Source organism: Brachyistius frenatus, unplaced genomic scaffold (genome assembly GCF_029030835.1).
Source record: "Brachyistius frenatus isolate BFR_SWC_R1_liver_20210118 unplaced genomic scaffold, ASM2903083v1 Contig_36, whole genome shotgun sequence".
NCBI lineage: Eukaryota > Metazoa > Chordata > Actinopteri > Embiotocidae > Brachyistius > Brachyistius frenatus.
Genome location: NW_027210635.1, coordinates 2964906 through 2982921, shown reverse-complemented (window position 1 = coordinate 2982921; position 18016 = coordinate 2964906). Strand labels below are relative to the sequence as shown.

At 40.0% G+C, this 18016-nt stretch overlaps 3 protein-coding genes across 3 annotated transcripts; all 3 read left to right on the top strand.

Annotated features, from left to right (window-relative positions):
* Positions 1-1125: 1125 nt before the first annotated feature.
* Positions 1126-4425, top strand: LOC138622356 (3-mercaptopyruvate sulfurtransferase-like). The gene is made up of 2 exons (XM_069701081.1): positions 1126-1760; positions 3696-4425. The coding sequence occupies exons 1-2, from the start codon at positions 1172-1174 to the stop codon at positions 3989-3991; spliced, it is 885 nt and encodes a 294-aa protein (XP_069557182.1). The 5' UTR covers positions 1126-1171; the 3' UTR covers positions 3992-4425.
* A 989-nt stretch (positions 4426-5414) lies between these two features.
* Positions 5415-8643, top strand: mpst (mercaptopyruvate sulfurtransferase). Its single transcript, XM_069701407.1, has 2 exons — positions 5415-6037; positions 7961-8643. The coding sequence occupies exons 1-2, from the start codon at positions 5449-5451 to the stop codon at positions 8257-8259; spliced, it is 888 nt and encodes a 295-aa protein (XP_069557508.1). The 5' UTR covers positions 5415-5448; the 3' UTR covers positions 8260-8643.
* Positions 8644-11056: 2413 nt separating this feature from the next.
* Positions 11057-17383, top strand: LOC138622530 (SUMO-conjugating enzyme UBC9-like). The gene is made up of 6 exons (XM_069701406.1): positions 11057-11196; positions 12207-12290; positions 12897-12969; positions 13466-13575; positions 13861-13940; positions 15248-17383. The coding sequence occupies exons 1-6, from the start codon at positions 11131-11133 to the stop codon at positions 15309-15311; spliced, it is 477 nt and encodes a 158-aa protein (XP_069557507.1). The 5' UTR covers positions 11057-11130; the 3' UTR covers positions 15312-17383.
* The last annotated feature ends 633 nt before the right edge of the window (positions 17384-18016 follow it).

The following is an 18016-nucleotide window of genomic DNA, read 5'->3' as shown; positions in this document are numbered from 1 at the left end:
CTGTATCAGTGTCTTCTTTAACTTCATGTGACCACAGACTGACTCCACGATGATGAGATCAGGACCTTGTGAGACCCATATCTGCTACAGGACTTCTTCTTCTGCCTGTACCTAGTTCTTGATGCCTCTGGCTGTATGTTTGGTGCCACTTTCATGCTACAGAATAAATTTGAGTGATCAGATGTCTCCCTGATGATATCGTGTGATGGATTATATTATCAAGAAAGCCTAAGTTGTTGACACAAGTGTACATATACTATTTTATTGGTTTCTTTGATATATTTTAATCATTTTCAGCATGTACATTAGTATCAAATTGTTTCACTATTTACATTTGTTATTGTCACGTACTACTTATTATCAACTTTTCATTCATCTTTAAAGCTTTTTGTATTGCATGGGGACAGAGGGATACTTGTGCTGGTTGCTTCAGCAGAATGACATACATGATGACCTGATGAGTATAATGCTGAGGGAGAAGAGGCAACATACTTATGTAACAGACTCCTAACACAAAAACATAATGTTAAATTTACTGCATAACAGAGGTGAAAGTTGTGAATGCCAATCCATTGGTGCAATATGTAGGCTAAGATGCTTAGGTTGTAACATTTAAATTGAACTAACATTATCCACAGCTCAGTGGTAGACTGTGGCCTCTAGTGGTACTGCTGTGGCATCTGACACTGACATAAGCCAGTCCCCAGTCTGCTTTTTGAGGGGTAAGACTTAGTTTTAGGGTTAAAGTTAGGTTTAGGTTATGAGGGTTAAGATTATTAAGATTGTTGGTGATGGTTAAGGTTAATGTAAGGGTTTGGGAAGATCCCCATGGCCATGGGGATAGTGAAACAAGTTTGAGTGTGTGTGTGTGAGTGAGTGAATGTGTGTTTGTGTGTGTGTTGGAGGTAGAGGGGCAGACATATGACCAATCGCACTCACTGTATCAGTGTCAATTCTCTGCTGCTCAGATATCACGTTGTCTGGCTATTTAAAGGGAGAAACCTCTAATTGGCCTGCTTCTACTTTTGTGGACATAAATAAACGTGTAATAGCTCGCCATTCAAGATATGATGCAGAGACGATCATCTGTGCTAACTCCGCGCCAGTTGGTGGAGGTAATGCAATCAAAAACAGTGTCAAGAAGGTTGTGGCCGTTATTTCTAGTGTAAACATGGCTGTGCAAACTCAAGTTCTTGTCTCCGCCAAATGGCTGGCAAACATGGTAAAACGCAATCTGGCCGGTCGGCACCTGAGGATTCTGGACACGTCCTGGTACCTGCCGTCGATGAACCGAGACGCAAAGAAGGAATTTGCACAATCTCACATCCCCGGAGCGTCCCTGTTTGACATCGACGAGTGCTCCGACAGGACCTCCGGGTTTGACCACATGCTGCCCAGCGAGCAGGTCTTCGCAGACTACGTTGGGAATCTGGGCATCGGTGATGACAGCCATGTGGTCGTTTACGACGCCAGCGACTTTGGGGCATTTTCCTGCACCAGGGTTTGGTGGATGTTTCGGTTGTTTGGCCATGGGCAGGTGTCGGTGCTCAACGGGGGGTTCAAGAACTGGGTCAGAGAGGGACACCCGGTCACAGGGGCGTACACCGAGCCGGAGCGGGCCCGGTTCACCGCCGCCATGAACCGCTCCTGGGTGAAGTCATTTGAGGACATCACAGATAACATTCCAGCGCAGAGCTTCCAGGTGGTGGATGTGAGGCCGTATGCCAGGTTCTGTGGGAGGGCGCCTGAACCAAGAGAAGGTGCATTTATTGTTTTATAGCCTATTTACCACTTTATGTAGGCTAAAACCCACAATCTGGGAAAGTATCACTTTCACATTTTAACACTTTAACTTTCCAAAGGTGATCACAGTCCGTCTTTGGGGCTGTTTCGGAACAGTTCCCATAGCTTTAGGGAGGTTTAGGATTAGTTCATTTCTGGACAACAAAGGAACTGTGGTGCAGAGGAAAAAGCTAAATCAGGCTTCAAGTACACACACAAAAGGGATTTTCAAGGGATTTGTTTAGATAATAGTTTTATATTGTTAAGCAATAAAGTGCTTTTGCCTACATTTTGAGGCCTGGCACAGTGTCATAGTACACATAATGCACAAGGTTAATTGGGGTGTATAAGCATTCTGTATGGGGCTGCAATGACTTATTATATGCCTTTTTTCTGTCAATTTTTTAACATTTTTTTATTTGTCACGTGCAAAGAAAGGCCTGGTGAAACAGAGGGTGCTCAAAGACTGAAAAAAATGTATCAACAATTAAAAAAAAAAAACGTAACTAGATCAAATAAGTGATATTAGAAAAAATAATGGGGATTACTACCCGTGCTATCAAGAACTGGAAATAGTGTCAACACTGGTCTACCCACACAATAGAAGACATCTTAGCCTGTTGTGCTCATACTCACAAATCTTTTAGCAATATTCATCTATTATGAATTATGTGTTGCTTTTAACTGTAAGTATGTAAAGCGTAGGAGAGGTACTTCATTCATGGGTAAGTGATTTGTGTGAAGGCAGTAACCCCTATTGAAAGCATAAAAATAAGGTCTCTGCGGGTGAGAATTGTGCTGCAGCCTGTGAGGCCACTATATAAAGGGGTTAGTCAGGTGGATCCTGTCAAGGTCCTGCGGTGGAGTACAAGAAGCACACTAATGCCAGATATAAGTGCTTCACTGGAAAAAATGAACAAGTGATGACTGTGGATTTCGTGGCTAAGAAGCTGTTAAGTAGCTGTGGTATTGATTTATGGAAAGTGAGTGTCATTCAGGACAAAGCTGGTAACATAGCCAGCCTTCATATCTACAACCGTGATAGCCAGCGTGCTGTCAGAAGTCCTAGAGAGATTCCTGCTGTGTGGATTAAGTGAGTTTATTGTCTCTACAAATAACCAGTTTGGTTTTACCAATTTAAAGGCAGTGTAGGAAATTTAAAAAAAAATATTTGGGGGGTACATTTTTGGCTCCACTGTTTAAAATATTGGGATATTTTTTTTAAAATTCGGGGAATAAAAAAACAAGCAGTTGTCTAATTAGTGCATAAATAATAATTGATGATAATTTATGTTTAAACTATGACCTTATTCTTTGCTTTTTTTAATGTAATTTACCCTATTTACTGTCTTTTATCTGGATCCTCAGTCTGCCATAGAGTTTTCAATTGGAATTGAACTAGTTAAGTTGTTGCTTAATGCTAAACAAAAAAAGTACAAAGGGGCAAAGAAGTGCAGTCACCACAAACCCTCTGAAACATTAACAGCGCTGGATCAATATCTAAATCACCAAAATATTCACTGCAGGCAATTTTAACAAGCCCTTACATGACTGACTGAAGAGGAGGAATTGTTTTGTTGAACTTTAGTTTGTTAAAATCTCTTCATAGTAGTGTTACATCTCATATCCAGCTGATAGGAAGACTGGGTGTCAGTGTGAGTTAAAACCCCTGAAAACTTGTGTCATATTGTTCTATTGTATGAAATAAATAAGAAAAAAATTAATCCAACAGTAAACACTCAGCAAATCAGCACTATTGCAGGTTTTGCTTCAAATATTGTCAAATCATGAATGGTGCACAAAAATTCATGGTTTTGTAAAAGTGAGAAGAGACAAAAAAAATTCTCATAAAACTTTCATGACATTCTGAGTAAGAAAATCATTTTGTCAATCAGTTTGTCGTCATCCTCCAGGTGTCCGACCCGGTCACATACCGGGCTCCAAATGCATGCCTTTCTTCAAGTTCCTTGATGAAGATGGCATGATGCTTTCCACAGAGAAGCTGCAGCAGTTCTTTGAGAAGTCCCAAGTGGATCTGAGGAAGCCGATCTGCGGGTCCTGCGGCTCCGGCGTGACGGCCTGTCACTTGGTGCTGGCCGCCCACATGTGCGGCGCACCCGGAGCGTCTGTGTACGATGGATCCTGGTATGAGTGGTTCACCAAAGCCCCACCGGAGCACATCGTCTCTGAGGCCAAAAGCAAGCCTTAAGGTGGACGAGGTGACTACGTTTCAGTTAGAAAAATCACTTTGTCAATCATCATACTTTAATTTTAATAAAAGACACTTTAAACTCAGGAATGCACTAATGTGTTAACAAAAATGTCTGTGAAGCTTCTTAGAGAATTTGATTTCAATCTGGATAACAGACTCATCAACACTTATAAGGCTGGCTGAGCCTTTCACTCAGTATCAGTTTGTGTCATTGATTGCTGCGATTTGTGTGTTGACAAATAAAAGAAATGACTGTTGATACTTTCAGATGATACAATTACCAGAAAGCGTTTTCAGATTTTTGAGATACTGTATATGAAATATATGTATTTTTTTGTGTAAGTTTATTGTCCCATTGCTTCTCTCTTGGCCTTTATAGAAGCCTTTACCCCATTTTTGTTAAGTTGAATATCATTTTATGAGAGGAATTGTAAGTTTCGAACAGTTTTCCAACAAAAAAATTGTAATCCAGTTTGAAAACATGCATTTCTGGTGTTATAGAGGAGGTGAAATGTAAGAAGTGCCTATGTCAGCTCAGTGTTATAAAGCTGCACTTGTGTGTGTGCCACAGTTTGGTAATTCTCATAAACTACCTGATAGTGCAATATTTTTTTCAGCAAGTTTTTGTAAGTTAGAAAGTTCACAAGGTGCGACTGAATCATCAGAGCTTTGACTCATCATTTAAGTTAATTAGAGACAATTGAAACTCGGATATGAGCAGTGTGAACGGAAGTTAGAGAATTTGATTTAACATAAAAACAGCCTCTGGATAACATTCTCAGAGGCGGCAGGTGAGATTGTCTGAGCCTTTAACTCAATTTGAGATACGTTTTGTTGACTGCTAAAATCTGTTTGATGGCAGAAGGTAAACAAAATGACTGCTGCTTTGGTCAGACATTAACTACTGACTCAAGATGTTCTGGAGATGTGTGTTTTTGCTTTGTTTTGTTTGGCGATGTTAGTTGTCCCGTCTTTTGCCTTAATTTCTTTAATATAAATATCATTTTCTGAGAGGAATTGTGATATTTTGAGCAGCTTTCCGAATACATTTTACAATCCAGTTAGAAAAAAAAATGTATGTACCAATTGGCTCTCAGTTTTCTGGCGCTTAAGTGGAAATGCAATTTAAAATTAAGTAGTTACATATATTTTTCCAAATAATTTTTGTAAGTGATTTAATGTTTAATGGTTCCTTATTTAAAAAAAAAAAAAAGAATGCTCCTGGTTGTTCATGTGGTTTTTATATATATATATATATATATATATATATATATATATATATATATATATATATATATATATATATATATATATATATATATATATATATATATATATATAAAAAAAGAAGGTCAAAGCTGCGTAAGCACTTGTCAAATGTTTGGTCTCCTACGTGCTCAGTTATAAGGTTTCCCTCTAGCGCCCCCAGCTTGTATGTCGTGCAAAGCTTCGTCATGGCGGCTCAGACCCGTGCTCTGGTCTCAGGTCCGTGGCTGGCTGATGCGATCAGAAACAAGCTCGTCGGTCCCAAGCTGCGCATTCTTGACTCTTCTTGGTACCTGCCGAAAACGAAACGGGACCCGAAAGATGAATTTGCACAGACGCACATTACGGGCTCGTCGTTTTTTGACATAGACGAATGCTGTGACAAAACCTCTGCGTTTGATCACATGCTGCCAACTTCCAGCCACTTCTCCGAGTACGTCGGAGGACTCGGCATCGGGAACAACACGCACGTAGTTGTGTACGACACCAGCGACTTCGGGTCGTTCAGCGCGCCCCGGGTGTGGTGGATGTTCCGGCTGTTCGGACACAGTTTGGTGTCGGTGCTGGACGGGGGCATGAAGAACTGGCTGGCTGAGGGCTACCCGGTCACAGCTGAGCACAGCAAGCCGGAGCGAAGAAAGTTCGAGGCTACCTTGAATCAGTCGTGGGTGAAGAGCTACGAAGACGTGGTGGAGAACATCAGCACCAAGCAGGTCCAGGTAGTGGACGCCAGGTCCGCTGGCAGGTTCAGGGGTACTGAGCCAGAGCCGAGAGACGGTGAGCAGGACCAGAAGCTTTTAAACAGCCAGCATGCTCTTATTGATCACAGGTCAGAATTGTCTAATAGTGCAGGCACCAGTGGTGGGAGAAGTTTGCAGAGCTTTTACTTAATGACCTAAAAGTGGAGTACTGTACAGTAAAAAAAAAAAAAAAATACTTCATGACGAGTTAAATTCATGCATGAAAAAAAATCCTACTTAAGTGAAAGTACAGAAGTATTAGCAGCAACATGTAGTAAAAGGTTTACAGTAAAATTCCTGGTATGGTCCCCACTGACTGATATTATTAGGCTATATATAACATCATTGGATGTTTAATACTGAAGCCTCTGTGTGTAAGCAGCATTACTGTTAGCTGCTGCAGATGGAGCTCGTTTGAGCTACTTTATATCCAGTTGTGTTGACAGGGACAGCAGATAAATGTGAGTAGTCAGATGATTACTGGGAGAGGAAAGAAGAACATTTCTAAGTTGACACACAATTTTGTTTTGTTTCTGGAATTTTTCTCCGATGTTTGATTTCTTTGTGAGAACTTTATTCATCCCAAATTGGAAATAGAGTATTCCAGCAGTTTACGTTCTAGATAAACCTAGAGTGCATAAAAGTAAGTAACATGAAATAAGATTGGACTAATTCAAATTAAGTAAAGATATGTGTCTACAATAAAATTAAAATAAAGTAGAAATATATTTACAGTAAAATGAAAATGGATCAACAATAGGAATACACAGGGAACTATGGTTTGTATACCACAGCTATTCTTGTACTGCAATGGCGTGTTATACAGTACTGAGGGTACGAGGGCAGAATACAGATGAGGTAGGTAAAGTTCATTTGCGCACAGCAGTAAAGTGCCAGTGCAGTGCACCAGCACAGTATTTAACCAGTGCAATATTTATTATATGGTGTCCTGTGAAAGACAACGTGACCTGTGCCAAGTAAAGCAGACGATGAGCGGATCAATGAATGAATTAGAGTCCGAAGTTGTAGAGATTTTGAATCATTTTTATTTTTATTTAAATGAAACCACGTAAGAAGCTCAGAGGGTAAAATCAGTGTTTGTTGGAGCTGCTTACAACTTATAGATATCTGAAATGTGACCCGACACTGACGTAAGAAGATAAACAGGCTGGAAAACTACTGGTTTAATCTTTAACAGCGTGTTTGATTTTAAAAGCTCGTCATATCATCCTTTTAATCCAAACTTCATGAAAGATCTCAAATCTTTAATACAAGTACAAATTGCTAAATTTCACTACTTAAGCACAGTACTTACTCTGGTTGTATGTTTGGGGTTTTTGTCGTGCTGCAGAGGGAATTTGGGATAAATCAAACACCTCCTGTGTGTCATTTACATTTATATTCTTCAGTACCTGTTTGGTATGTTTGTTTAATCAAGCCTACATATTCTCAAAGTACACAGAACTTTCACTTTCTGCAAAAGGAATGAAATCTAAAATATGACAATTCCCATGCAGAAGCTAAAGAAACTGTTTTCTCAAGTCCCAAAAATGTTTGCACTGTGCTGTTTGTAATATTAATGAATGTAATTTGTCATTGTTGTTGACATTTTATATATCAATTGATCGAATAGTCAGATTGATTTAGTAACAAGTAACTGTCAAAGTGTCATTTTAAATACACATTACATTCGGGCTTTCAGCCACATCAGGCAGATATAATGTCTTTAGTTGTCATGTTGATGGTTGATGGTTCAAGACAACAGTCTTGGATGACAGCTTAACCATGTCCATAACAATGACATAAATCATCTACTGATGAAGTCCAGGACATGTTGCTAATAGTTCTGGATCAAATATAGTATGTAAACCTTGAGGTAATACATTTTTGTCAAATATGACAGATGTTTTTACCCTAAACAGTTCATACTGTTTCTCAGTCCTCTGTCTCTCCCTCACAGGCATCCTGCCCGGACATTTCCCCGGAACGATCAACATGCCGTTCACGTCTTTCCTCAATGCCTCTGGGAAGAAGCAGGGAACTGAGAGCCTGTCTGAGCTCTTCAGAGACGCAGGAGTGGACCTGGAGCAACCGCTCTGGGCCACCTGCGGTACTGGTGTCACAGCGTGTCATGTTGTTCTGGCTGCTCACTTGCTTGGGCACCCCGGGGTTTGTGTTTATGACGGCTCCTGGTGTGAGTGGTTTAAAAGGGCATCTCCGGAGCATATCATCTCAGAGGGAGAGGGGAAGAAGGTGTGAAAGGAAGAACGACTGCAGACAAGGATGTGAAGCTATTCTTCTATTATTCTATTGCTCAGCTGCCAACAAAAGCGATGGATACAACATATTAGTGTACTTTTTACTAGTACTGAGTAGATAGTACACACAATGGACGGCTGTATACTGTGAACATGTTATGAAACTTACTAAATACACTTAACAGGGACAGTTGCAAGTTTCAACAGCTGTCAGATAATCTTCTCTACACTATGCAAATAGCCTGACTTTTCAATAAAGTTGCAAAAAGATAGAAAGTTCTGATCTATTTCTTTCCTTAAATAATATATTTGGTTTTGCTTTTTTTGTTGAATGCTCAATTGTAAATGATTTTACGATTGTTACAATAAATAGATGTGAAAGGTCCTTCTGTTTTGATGTTATTCTGTATACGGGTAGAGGGTCATATCTCTTCTTTTTAAAAGATGTCTAATTTTTGACATGGAGCAAAACCCTGTGTATTCAGTAACCCGAAAAGTAAATATTTAACTTTGTTTAAAGGCCATTTATAGTTTGTTTAAAGGCCATAGAAGACAAAAGGGCAGAATGCTGAGAAATATTGACCAGAACCCATTGGATTGTAGGAAATTATTTGTCTTTTTTCTACAAATACAGTCTAATCTGGATTTTGATTCAAGTTAAGATGTTTTTTTTTTTTTTTTTACTTCATAACATTCTTATTTGTTGCAAAGTTGCATGCGGAATAAATGTAATTTAGTGTGAACCCAGTAAATAGCAGATAAAAGTCTGACAAAAAACCTTGCAGCTTTTGCTGAGAAACAATACAACATTTTTTGTTTGTTTTAATGCTGACGTAGAGGAAATGAAAACCAGTTTAGTCCGGTTCCTGTGCTTGATGTGAGGTGTCTGGCAAGATGCCCGATTTCCAAAACAAAGTTTATGTATTTTAGCTTTTGTTATACCAGGGTTAACTATGTGCAGCTATGTGCACCAATTAACTGATATTGAAACATGAATGCATACTAATGTGAAAAAGAATCAATAATTAGCTAAACAGGGGTCATATTTTGTGAGTTTCTAAAAAGATTGATGTAAATCTGTGCATTAAATATAAGCAGCATTATCCTCTTTTATTATAAGCAATTATTTATTGTCATCTTGGAACTTTGAACAGAGCTAATAAGGAGTTATTTAAACATTGTTTATGATGTCAGCTGTTGCTATGTTCCACTGGTGTAGAAAATGAAAAAAAAAAAAAAGAGACTAGAACAAAGGAGCATATAGTTGGGCAAACGAGAACGATCAAGTTATTTTGAACCATTGTTCTCGATCTGAAGATGGGAATGCAGAGGCATGTACTGCTTCAAATGATCAAAACCTCCCACTCTGTGACTGTTGGCAGCCTAATCAAAGTCAATTTTCTTTCCCTTTGACCCTCACTTTTGCACTGGTCAGCTTACCATGCGTATTGTAACATAAACAAATAATTTGAGGATTGTATGCAATTTTGTAACGTTTAAATAATTTCATTATATACTAAATTCCTAAACAGAGCAAACTTGGCAAAACAAAAGTGCTGAATGGTGGACATGCTGATCTTGAACAGATAGCTGCATGTACAGGTGAGGTGTTTGGCGAAGGTTCTGGCAGCAGCACAAATTAAGAAAAGTAAAGGAAAACAGATGTAAACAAAACTAACAGAATTACAATATATAACACGGAAAGGAACCAAAGTGCAATACGAGGCTTGTAACCAACAACATCAGTCCAAGAATTAACACCCCAACACTCCATCTCATTGATCACACCTTTGTAGCCTATTATTTCTTTTTGCAAAAAAAGGTTGTCATATTATCAACATATTTAAAGATACTTAAAAAAATATATATATTTTTGGACTATTTTACTTTTGAATGCAGCCTCATGTTGTATTCTAATCTAGTTACATTTTTATTTAATAGGCTACTAATACACATAATGATGCTTACTATCCAGATATTATGAATACCAGTTCGGCTAATGTGGAAAAAAATAAAAATAAATAAATAATAATAATAAATGAGCAAATGCGTGAACAATGATTTGGTTTGGAAACGTGACTCAAAATGATCGAATCACCGAAAGGTCCGAACTCCCCAACACGAATGCCACAACAAAGATGGCCGACCACCTCTGACGTCTTTCGCTCGGCTGTCCAACACGCTGCCTGAAGGTCCTCACGAAATAAACAAATTGGGGTCCTTTCTCGCGGTGGGCTAGCTGCTGTAACGATTTTCAGAGTCACATTGTTTTACACAACCGTGGCGAATTCTCACAAAATCCCGCCAATAATATTTAAAAGAGAGTGTTTAAGTGATGTTGATCAGATAGGCGTTTCATACGACGCGGTCATTTGCGCCCTAACTGTCCCGGGACGGTTGTTTTTGAGGGAAGTGTTTTTTTTTTTTTCTCGGTCGCCGTCAAAGCGGGGCTAACATTAGCATTAGCGAAGCGTACGAGCTAGCCCTCAACCCCCCCGCCCCCCTCCCGTCCCACGTATCGCTCATTCTGACATTTTAGTCAAAAATAAAACAAAAGAGGTAAGTTCACTGGAAACGACGCACTTTACCTCTGAAACCAGTGTGACGACAGGTGGTGTTCCTGTGGACCTTTTCCTGATGTCGCAGGTTGTTGTCGCTGAGTAAATTAACTCGTAAACAAATCACGCGGGTTCAAAAGTCGTCATTTACTCACCGTATTTTTTTTTAATTTTTTTTGTTGCCTTTTCGATAAAAAAACAAACAAACAACAACCCAATACCATATGACTAGTTTGTGTACAGCTTGAATTAATTTTTTTTGTTTTTTGTTGTTGTTGTTGTTGTTTCCCGCAGGGAGGCGTTGATGAGCAACGATGTCCGGCATCGCTCTGAGCAGACTGTCCCAGGAGCGCAAAGCCTGGAGGAAAGACCACCCGTTTGTGAGCAGCAGCACCAACATCACACTGAATCAACTCGTGTCATATAACACAGGGCCGCTCAAACTCTACAGTAACAGGGACCATTGGTGGTGGGGGGGGGGGGGGGGGTCAAAGGGTTACAGCAGTATTTTTTTGTAAATTTGTGGCTGCGAATAACTTTTAATGTCAGTCGATATGTTTTTGGTAGGATGGTATGCAGAGGCGCTTATTTATTAAAGGTGAAAGCAGTTCCGACGGTATCCAGACTTGACAACAAGCGGGCCTGTTTTCAATCATCACAAAACGAGATCTTTAATCTTTGCATTTTTTTTTTTTACAACAACAGCATCACACACGCCTCAAGCAGGTGATTTATGACCGTATAAGTGTTAACCCATCAGGCTCTGGTCATTTCCAGCCCGTTTGAGAGCAATGACGTCTGCCTCGATTTTGCTATTTCAACGTAGCGAAGGCCACGTCGACTTCTCGTGGTTCGGGGAACAACGTGTTCTTGTTTGTATGGCAGCCGGACTCGTGTGTAGGCGGGAGAAGTCCCTTTGCTTTCCGTTTTCGATCTCGGAGCCATCAAAACATCTGTCGAAAGAACGAGCCGTGATTTGACGTGTGGCGCCGCTTCACTTTGTATTCTTTCATCACAGCTCACCGGCTGTTTACTTGTTGCAGCCAGCGAAGCAAATGAATGCTCATTCGTCTGTTTGCTTTGGAACTGTTGGTTTTCATGATAAATTTGATGTCTCTTTAGCTTCGAGAGAGACATTTTCAAGCTTGTTTTTTGTTTCGTTAAAGTAAGTCTCTCTTCAGAAGATGAAATAATCCCATTGCAGGTATTTCCAGTACATACCTACGTACTTGCACCCCCCCCCCCCCCCCCCCTCCAGGTCCCTAAAGTGCCAAACTCCTCCTTGCTTCCTTGGTGTGAATAACTCTGCCCTGCCATTTCACGAGTGCTTCTGACACAATGTGGGCCCAAGTTGACTGCTGATGATTTGGGTTTCTTCTCAACCACACAGGGTTTTGTTGCTGTGCCAACCAAGAATCCGGATGGAACCATGAATCTGATGAACTGGGAGTGCGCTATTCCAGGAAAGAAAGGCGTAAGTTACCGTATGGTCACCTGCAGTTGGATTTCAAAGGAAACTAGCCATCATATGTCTTTAAAATAACGAGGAATAGGCCTTGTAATATGCTTGATTTGACCAGTGGTACCCAAAATATATTTGCAAACGTTTTCGCCCCAATAACTTCTCCACCCATTCACACGTTGAACACCAGCAGGTTACTTTGCATGTCGGAAAATTACACATTTCACATTCTTTACATTTCTGCGTGAAAACTGTGTAGTGTTGACCAAAACGAATGGCATGCATAATCGTTGTAATTACCTTAATAGATGAAGCTAACTTATTGTCGACTTGGTGTTCATATTGTAACATGACGTTCAAATGATAAAGACACGTGTAAGCACTTTTAGTGGATGAAATACTTTTATCTTTTGATGAAAGTAGGAGTATTAAAAGTTTATAGTTTCAGGAACACGTTCAAGCGTTTTTATTAAAGCAAAATGGGCAGGGTGCTTCCGAAAAAGAAAAGATTTGAGACATCATCCAGAGAAGATTTTATTTGTTTTTTTTTTACAGGTGTTGAGCATCCTGGTGTATTTTTTTTTCACCAAAGCAATTCTCCTCTTCTTTGTTCATCAGACCCTGTGGGAGGGAGGCCTCTATAAACTCAGAATGCTGTTCAAAGATGACTACCCTTCCTCTCCGCCCAAATGTGAGTATCACTCCTCTCCTCTTCACTCTCGCTACATAATTTCATGTAATATTTACATGCAGCCGTCTGTCCAAATCAGAAGCAGGAAAGCTCAGGGAACCAGAGTTTCTGCAACACAGTCAGTATATCGGGTTTAGCTGGTATGTGACTGTGTAACATACCCCCCCCCCCCCCCACACACACACACACACACACCCACACACCCTCCACCCCTCATTTAATACAATTTCCGGTAATGTGAAGATTTTCAGTTGTAAAACAAAGACAGTATTTGATCTCGGTATATCGATGAGAGGAGAACTGCCCTGTTTGTCATGGAACGTTTTACAAAATGACGGCACTTTGACAGATCCTCTTGTGTTTTAGAGATATTTTGTCAAACACTCCAGGTAATGTTGATTTTCTACACTGACTACATGGTATTTTGTGCCTGAAATCTTGTGTGTTTGTCTCAAGCCTTCACACTCTGACTTTCTTTTCAATCGTTTCTGCTCAGGCAAGTTTGAGCCTCCAATATTCCACCCAAATGTCTACCCATCTGGCACTGTGTGTCTGTCGATCCTGGAGGAGGACAAAGACTGGAGACCTGCCATCACCATCAAACAGGTCAGGGCGCTCATACTCACGGTCTCACTGTAACACTCTCATTACCAGTGGAGTTGGCCAGTTTATTTATTTGTTTACAGTCAGGTTTTTTTTTGTGCAATTATGGCCCTTTGCTGTGTGAGTTCAGTCCTTTTATTGTAAAGGGCAGTGACTGAAGTGTAACATTATTTTGTTTGTGTGGACCCAAGAGGAATTACAACTGTGAAGAAGTGAGTGTATAATGAGTGGCGTGGCTAATAAACTAAAGTGCCTATCTGATTAAAGAAACATTCACTGTGGTTTTAGATCCTGCTGGGTATCCAGGAGCTGCTGAATGAGCCCAACATTCAAGACCCAGCACAAGCAGAGGCCTACACAATCTACTGGTAAGTCTTCCTGCTTTGATGGTTTATGAAGCAGTTTCATTTTAGGATAATAGAAACCTGAAATGATACCTCTTTTTGACATTTCCAGATTAGCAGTCATGCAGTAATTGCATAATAATTTAGGGAACGCCTATATTTGCTTTAAAGGTCCAATATTTAACGGTGTTTTATTTGCTTTCTTATTGTCCTTTGTTAAGCTTCTCCCTGCAGCTCTGCCAAGAACAGTCTGCTTTGCATCTGTGTCTTTAAAGCATGTTTATGTCAATGACCCTCTCTTCCGATTGGCTGACTCGTTTCTGGCTGAGCACCCCCCGGCCTATCGCAGGTTGGCTCGTTCATATGACGCAGTTCCTGATCACGGGTTGTGTGCATTTCCCCATTGACTGAGCATTTTGAAACTTTGACAGTGTTTATTCAGCACACAGACCTACATTATAATCAACTGTTAGAAAAATTACTCAGAGGCTTGGTTCAAAATCAAACACATCGAACATTTATTCTTGCAAGAAGGAACACATACATGCACCCTCAAAGAGAGGTGTCCAGCAAAAAGGGCCCCCCTCACTCCTCCGTAGGGCAGCTTTTATACAGTGGGACAAACAGTAGACCATCACCCCCATTCCCTTTATCTGCTTTTGTATGATGATACTGACTTGGTTGTAGGTCACAAGATAAGGGCACAGGGGAGTCGGCAATTAGATGCGGAAAGTAAAACAAAAGGAATCGCGTGCAAACAAAAGAGAAACCCAAAGAGACTTTTCCGGAGCCACAATGCAAACAAGAGGAAGAGACAAATATTTTCTTTCCATCATCAACAAAGAAATGGAAATCTGAATTTGTACAATATAGGACCTTTAAGTCACCTTTGTATCGAGGTTCAAATTAAGTTATCAAGCGCTCTTTAATACGAGACCTGAGAATTATCAGAACAACTCCTCTGAGATAAGTTGCGTCACAGACTATTCGTCATTCTTCTGCCATTTTTGCCTGTTATGTTTCCTGTTTTATTTTGTAATCAGTAACCCCATATGTTTTGGTCTGTTTACGTCTTGTGTTTTTTCCTACTAATTTTCATTTTCATGTGTCTCATCAGCCTATCGGCCCCTTTTATGCATCTGTTTCTCCCCTGGTGTGCATTTGGGTCCTCTTCTTGTGAACTGTGACACCTTTAGAGACCAATGACGTGTCATAACAGTACTTTATACAGCGATGTGTTTTCATAGGAAAAGAAACTCCATATCATTCTGCAAGTATTATTAGCATGGTTAAAATGTCCTCATTGTTTTGTTTTTCTTTGTATGTTTCAGTCAGAACAGGATGGACTATGAGAAGCGGGTAAGGGCCCAGGCCAAGAAGTTTGCCCCCACATAAAGTGGAGCGGTGGCCTTTATCCCGCCCGAGCAGCCTGAACTGAGAGGATACGAACAGGAGGCAGGCAGCATCTGAAGGACCACTCCAATAAGAATCCACTTTTGAGTATTATTATACTATTACACAGGTGACACGTGAGCCTGTTTTTCTTTTTCCTTTTTTCAGAGTTCAATAAGATCATTATTTTACCTGACTTCAAGAAATGTTTGTGCATTTTCAATGCATAGCTGATGATCCTCTGCTGTCAATCTGACATTTGTATATTCCACATCTCCAGTTTGGTCATGAGTGCAACGCTTACTCATGCTTCCATTGATACCGTAAGTCATGCTCGTGTGTTGACAGAGCTGTAGAAATAAGATTTCATGTCCGAACCACTCTGTAATGCTCAAACGGTTGCGGCAGAGGAGGAGATTTTACCTGCTGGTAACCTCCCAGTTTTTATCAAACCATCAAAGCCCAGAGGTATTGTAGATAGTGTTTCATGAATGTGGGTGTGAACTGTGACTAAAGCAGTCAGAAGCACAATGAAAGTCAAGTGTTCCTTTGTGCTCTTTCTAATCACACATCCGTCATGTTTGAGAAAAACGTCAAACAAAAACCATCGACACATTAAATTCAAGTAAAAGACATTCTCAGCAATTCTAATATAATGATTGTGAACTAAAACGTGACAATTATGTGGGTAAAAAGTGGAGCTCTGTCCACCTCACAGAAAGGAGCCGTTACAAAAGGAAAATAAAGCTGGTGGGTCAGGACTTTACTTCCTCCACTTAGTCTACGGCCCTGTTTACGCCCGTTATTAACGTGTTCTGGGTGATCCAATCACAAGTGGACTGCTCAAATTACAGATATTTGAACACATTCAGAGGTGGTTTCAGACAAATATAACCACTTTCTTTTAGCAATGTGAATGTAAATGCATCCACAGCCACATTGAAGGACCACCTACTCAACCTGCCCCCTCTGAATAAGAAATAGATCAAATATCCAACAGGAAAAAAATCCTGCGTGATTCTGCTGAGTGCCACTGAACTACACAAACTAGGAAAAATTCACCTACAAACTGAACTGGTGGCTACAAAGCAGTTTAGTGAATAACAACACAGGATGTTTACCTGACGCTTGTTCATTTTCATTGAGTTTACCTCTTCTGTACCCACAACTGTGGAAGAGCCCCGCTCCCTCGCACAGTTCATTTATCCACCGCAGCGCACAGCCCGACCCTCTCAAACCCACTGGACAGTAGTAAGTTATAGATCTGAAATACGTCATAAATTTGTAATGGACGGCGCATTAAAAGGACATTTTCTTGTTTCGTTCCCTGACTGTTGCTTTAACTCTTCTCTTCTTGTGTTTCTGTTAATGTTTATTTACAAGATGTGTTTATATGCATATAGAACAGTATCTGATCCCAGGCGGTCACTTGAGATGCATGTGGAGACACATGACACTGCTCAGTGTGACTTACAGCACTTTGAGCCATCCACTTTTGATCGCATCACCCAGAAGACGTTAATGCGATGTGTGAACAGCGCTTAAATCATACGTTACTGCAGTGAAACTAACGAATCCAACTGAGTGAAAGTATTTTTCAGTTACAGTAATGAATGTCATGCACCTTCAACATCAGTGTGTCATCCCCTTCCAACGATGCTATATATGATACAAAGGAGAAGTTGCATAGTAAAAGTAATAAAACCTGTTGCTGTGTGTTTGCTTTGGGCCCATTAATTCGGTCATTTTATCCTTTGATGCTTAAAAAATGGATAGAAAGCTGTATAAATCTGAAAACAAGTCCGTCTGGCAAACAGAAGCTGAAGGATCCTCATTGGAATGGCCTCTCAACCAGAAAGGAAGACACATGAAAGTGCACTTGAGAGTAAGCAAAGGCCTGAGATTTTTGTTGCCTCAAAATATATGAGTGCATGTACATAATATAAATAATGGAAAATTGTGGAAGTTATGTTTTATATTGTTTTAGCCAGTTGACATTTGTGTGTGGTATTAAAACAAAGGACACAATAAATGGCATAAAATTGTGAAATATAGTTGAATAAAAACTTGAAAAAGATTTTTTTTTCCTGTGAATTTCTTCTTGGGGTGGGGTCAGTGTATTTTCTTCTTATCTTAAGATAGATCTTTTTTTACTTATTTGTATTTTTCTCCTTTATTTGCAGCCATTTAGAGATTGTAAAGTCTACTTTGACAGAGTGTGAGCCTTGCAAACATTCTGTGTTGTCGGTGGCTGCTGGGTGTCAAAGGAAGCTACTTTTCTTTGGACCTTTGAAAGTCTGTATTTAAAGAGATTTAATTGAGGAAATTTCACCTGATCATCATGTGACAAACTTATTTTTTCCCCCAAATATCTCTGAGCTCATCCTTGTCAAAAGCAAGTAACGCTGTAGTAACTACAAAATAAATGAATACATATGTGCAACTAACAGTTTTTTGCCCCACCAATGTGTTGTCTGATGTTTATGTCTACTTTTAGTTTTCTTGTTCGAAGGTTTAAACCTGACATACTGTTCTCAGATGTTTGTGTGAAATTCTTAAGAAATTTAACACCTTTTGCCTCACCAGCGGTTTATTATCTCCGTATATATTTCTGTATGCTGCTGTAGCGAAAAAAAAAATCTCCCCTCGGGGATTAATAAAGTAACTACCATGACCTCATTTGACCGAATGGGAAGAGAAGCGGTAAA

Bases quoted from the DNA above. Each gene is read 5' to 3' on its own strand.
- LOC138622356 (XM_069701081.1), top strand. From the start codon at position 1,172: ATGGCTGTGCAAACTCAAGTTCTTGTCTCCGCCAAATGGCTGGCAAAC. The intron at 1,761-3,695 runs GTGCATTTATTG...GTCATCCTCCAG, and splicing joins GGCGCCTGAACCAAGAGAAG to GTGTCCGACCCGGTCACATA.
- LOC138622530 (XM_069701406.1), top strand. From the start codon at position 11,131: ATGTCCGGCATCGCTCTGAGCAGACTGTCCCAGGAGCGCAAAGCCTGG. The intron at 12,291-12,896 runs GTAAGTTACCGT...TTTGTTCATCAG, and splicing joins CTATTCCAGGAAAGAAAGGC to ACCCTGTGGGAGGGAGGCCT. The intron at 13,576-13,860 runs GTCAGGGCGCTC...CTGTGGTTTTAG, and splicing joins CTGCCATCACCATCAAACAG to ATCCTGCTGGGTATCCAGGA.
- mpst (XM_069701407.1), top strand. From the start codon at position 5,449: ATGGCGGCTCAGACCCGTGCTCTGGTCTCAGGTCCGTGGCTGGCTGAT. The intron at 6,038-7,960 runs GTGAGCAGGACC...TCTCCCTCACAG, and splicing joins TGAGCCAGAGCCGAGAGACG to GCATCCTGCCCGGACATTTC.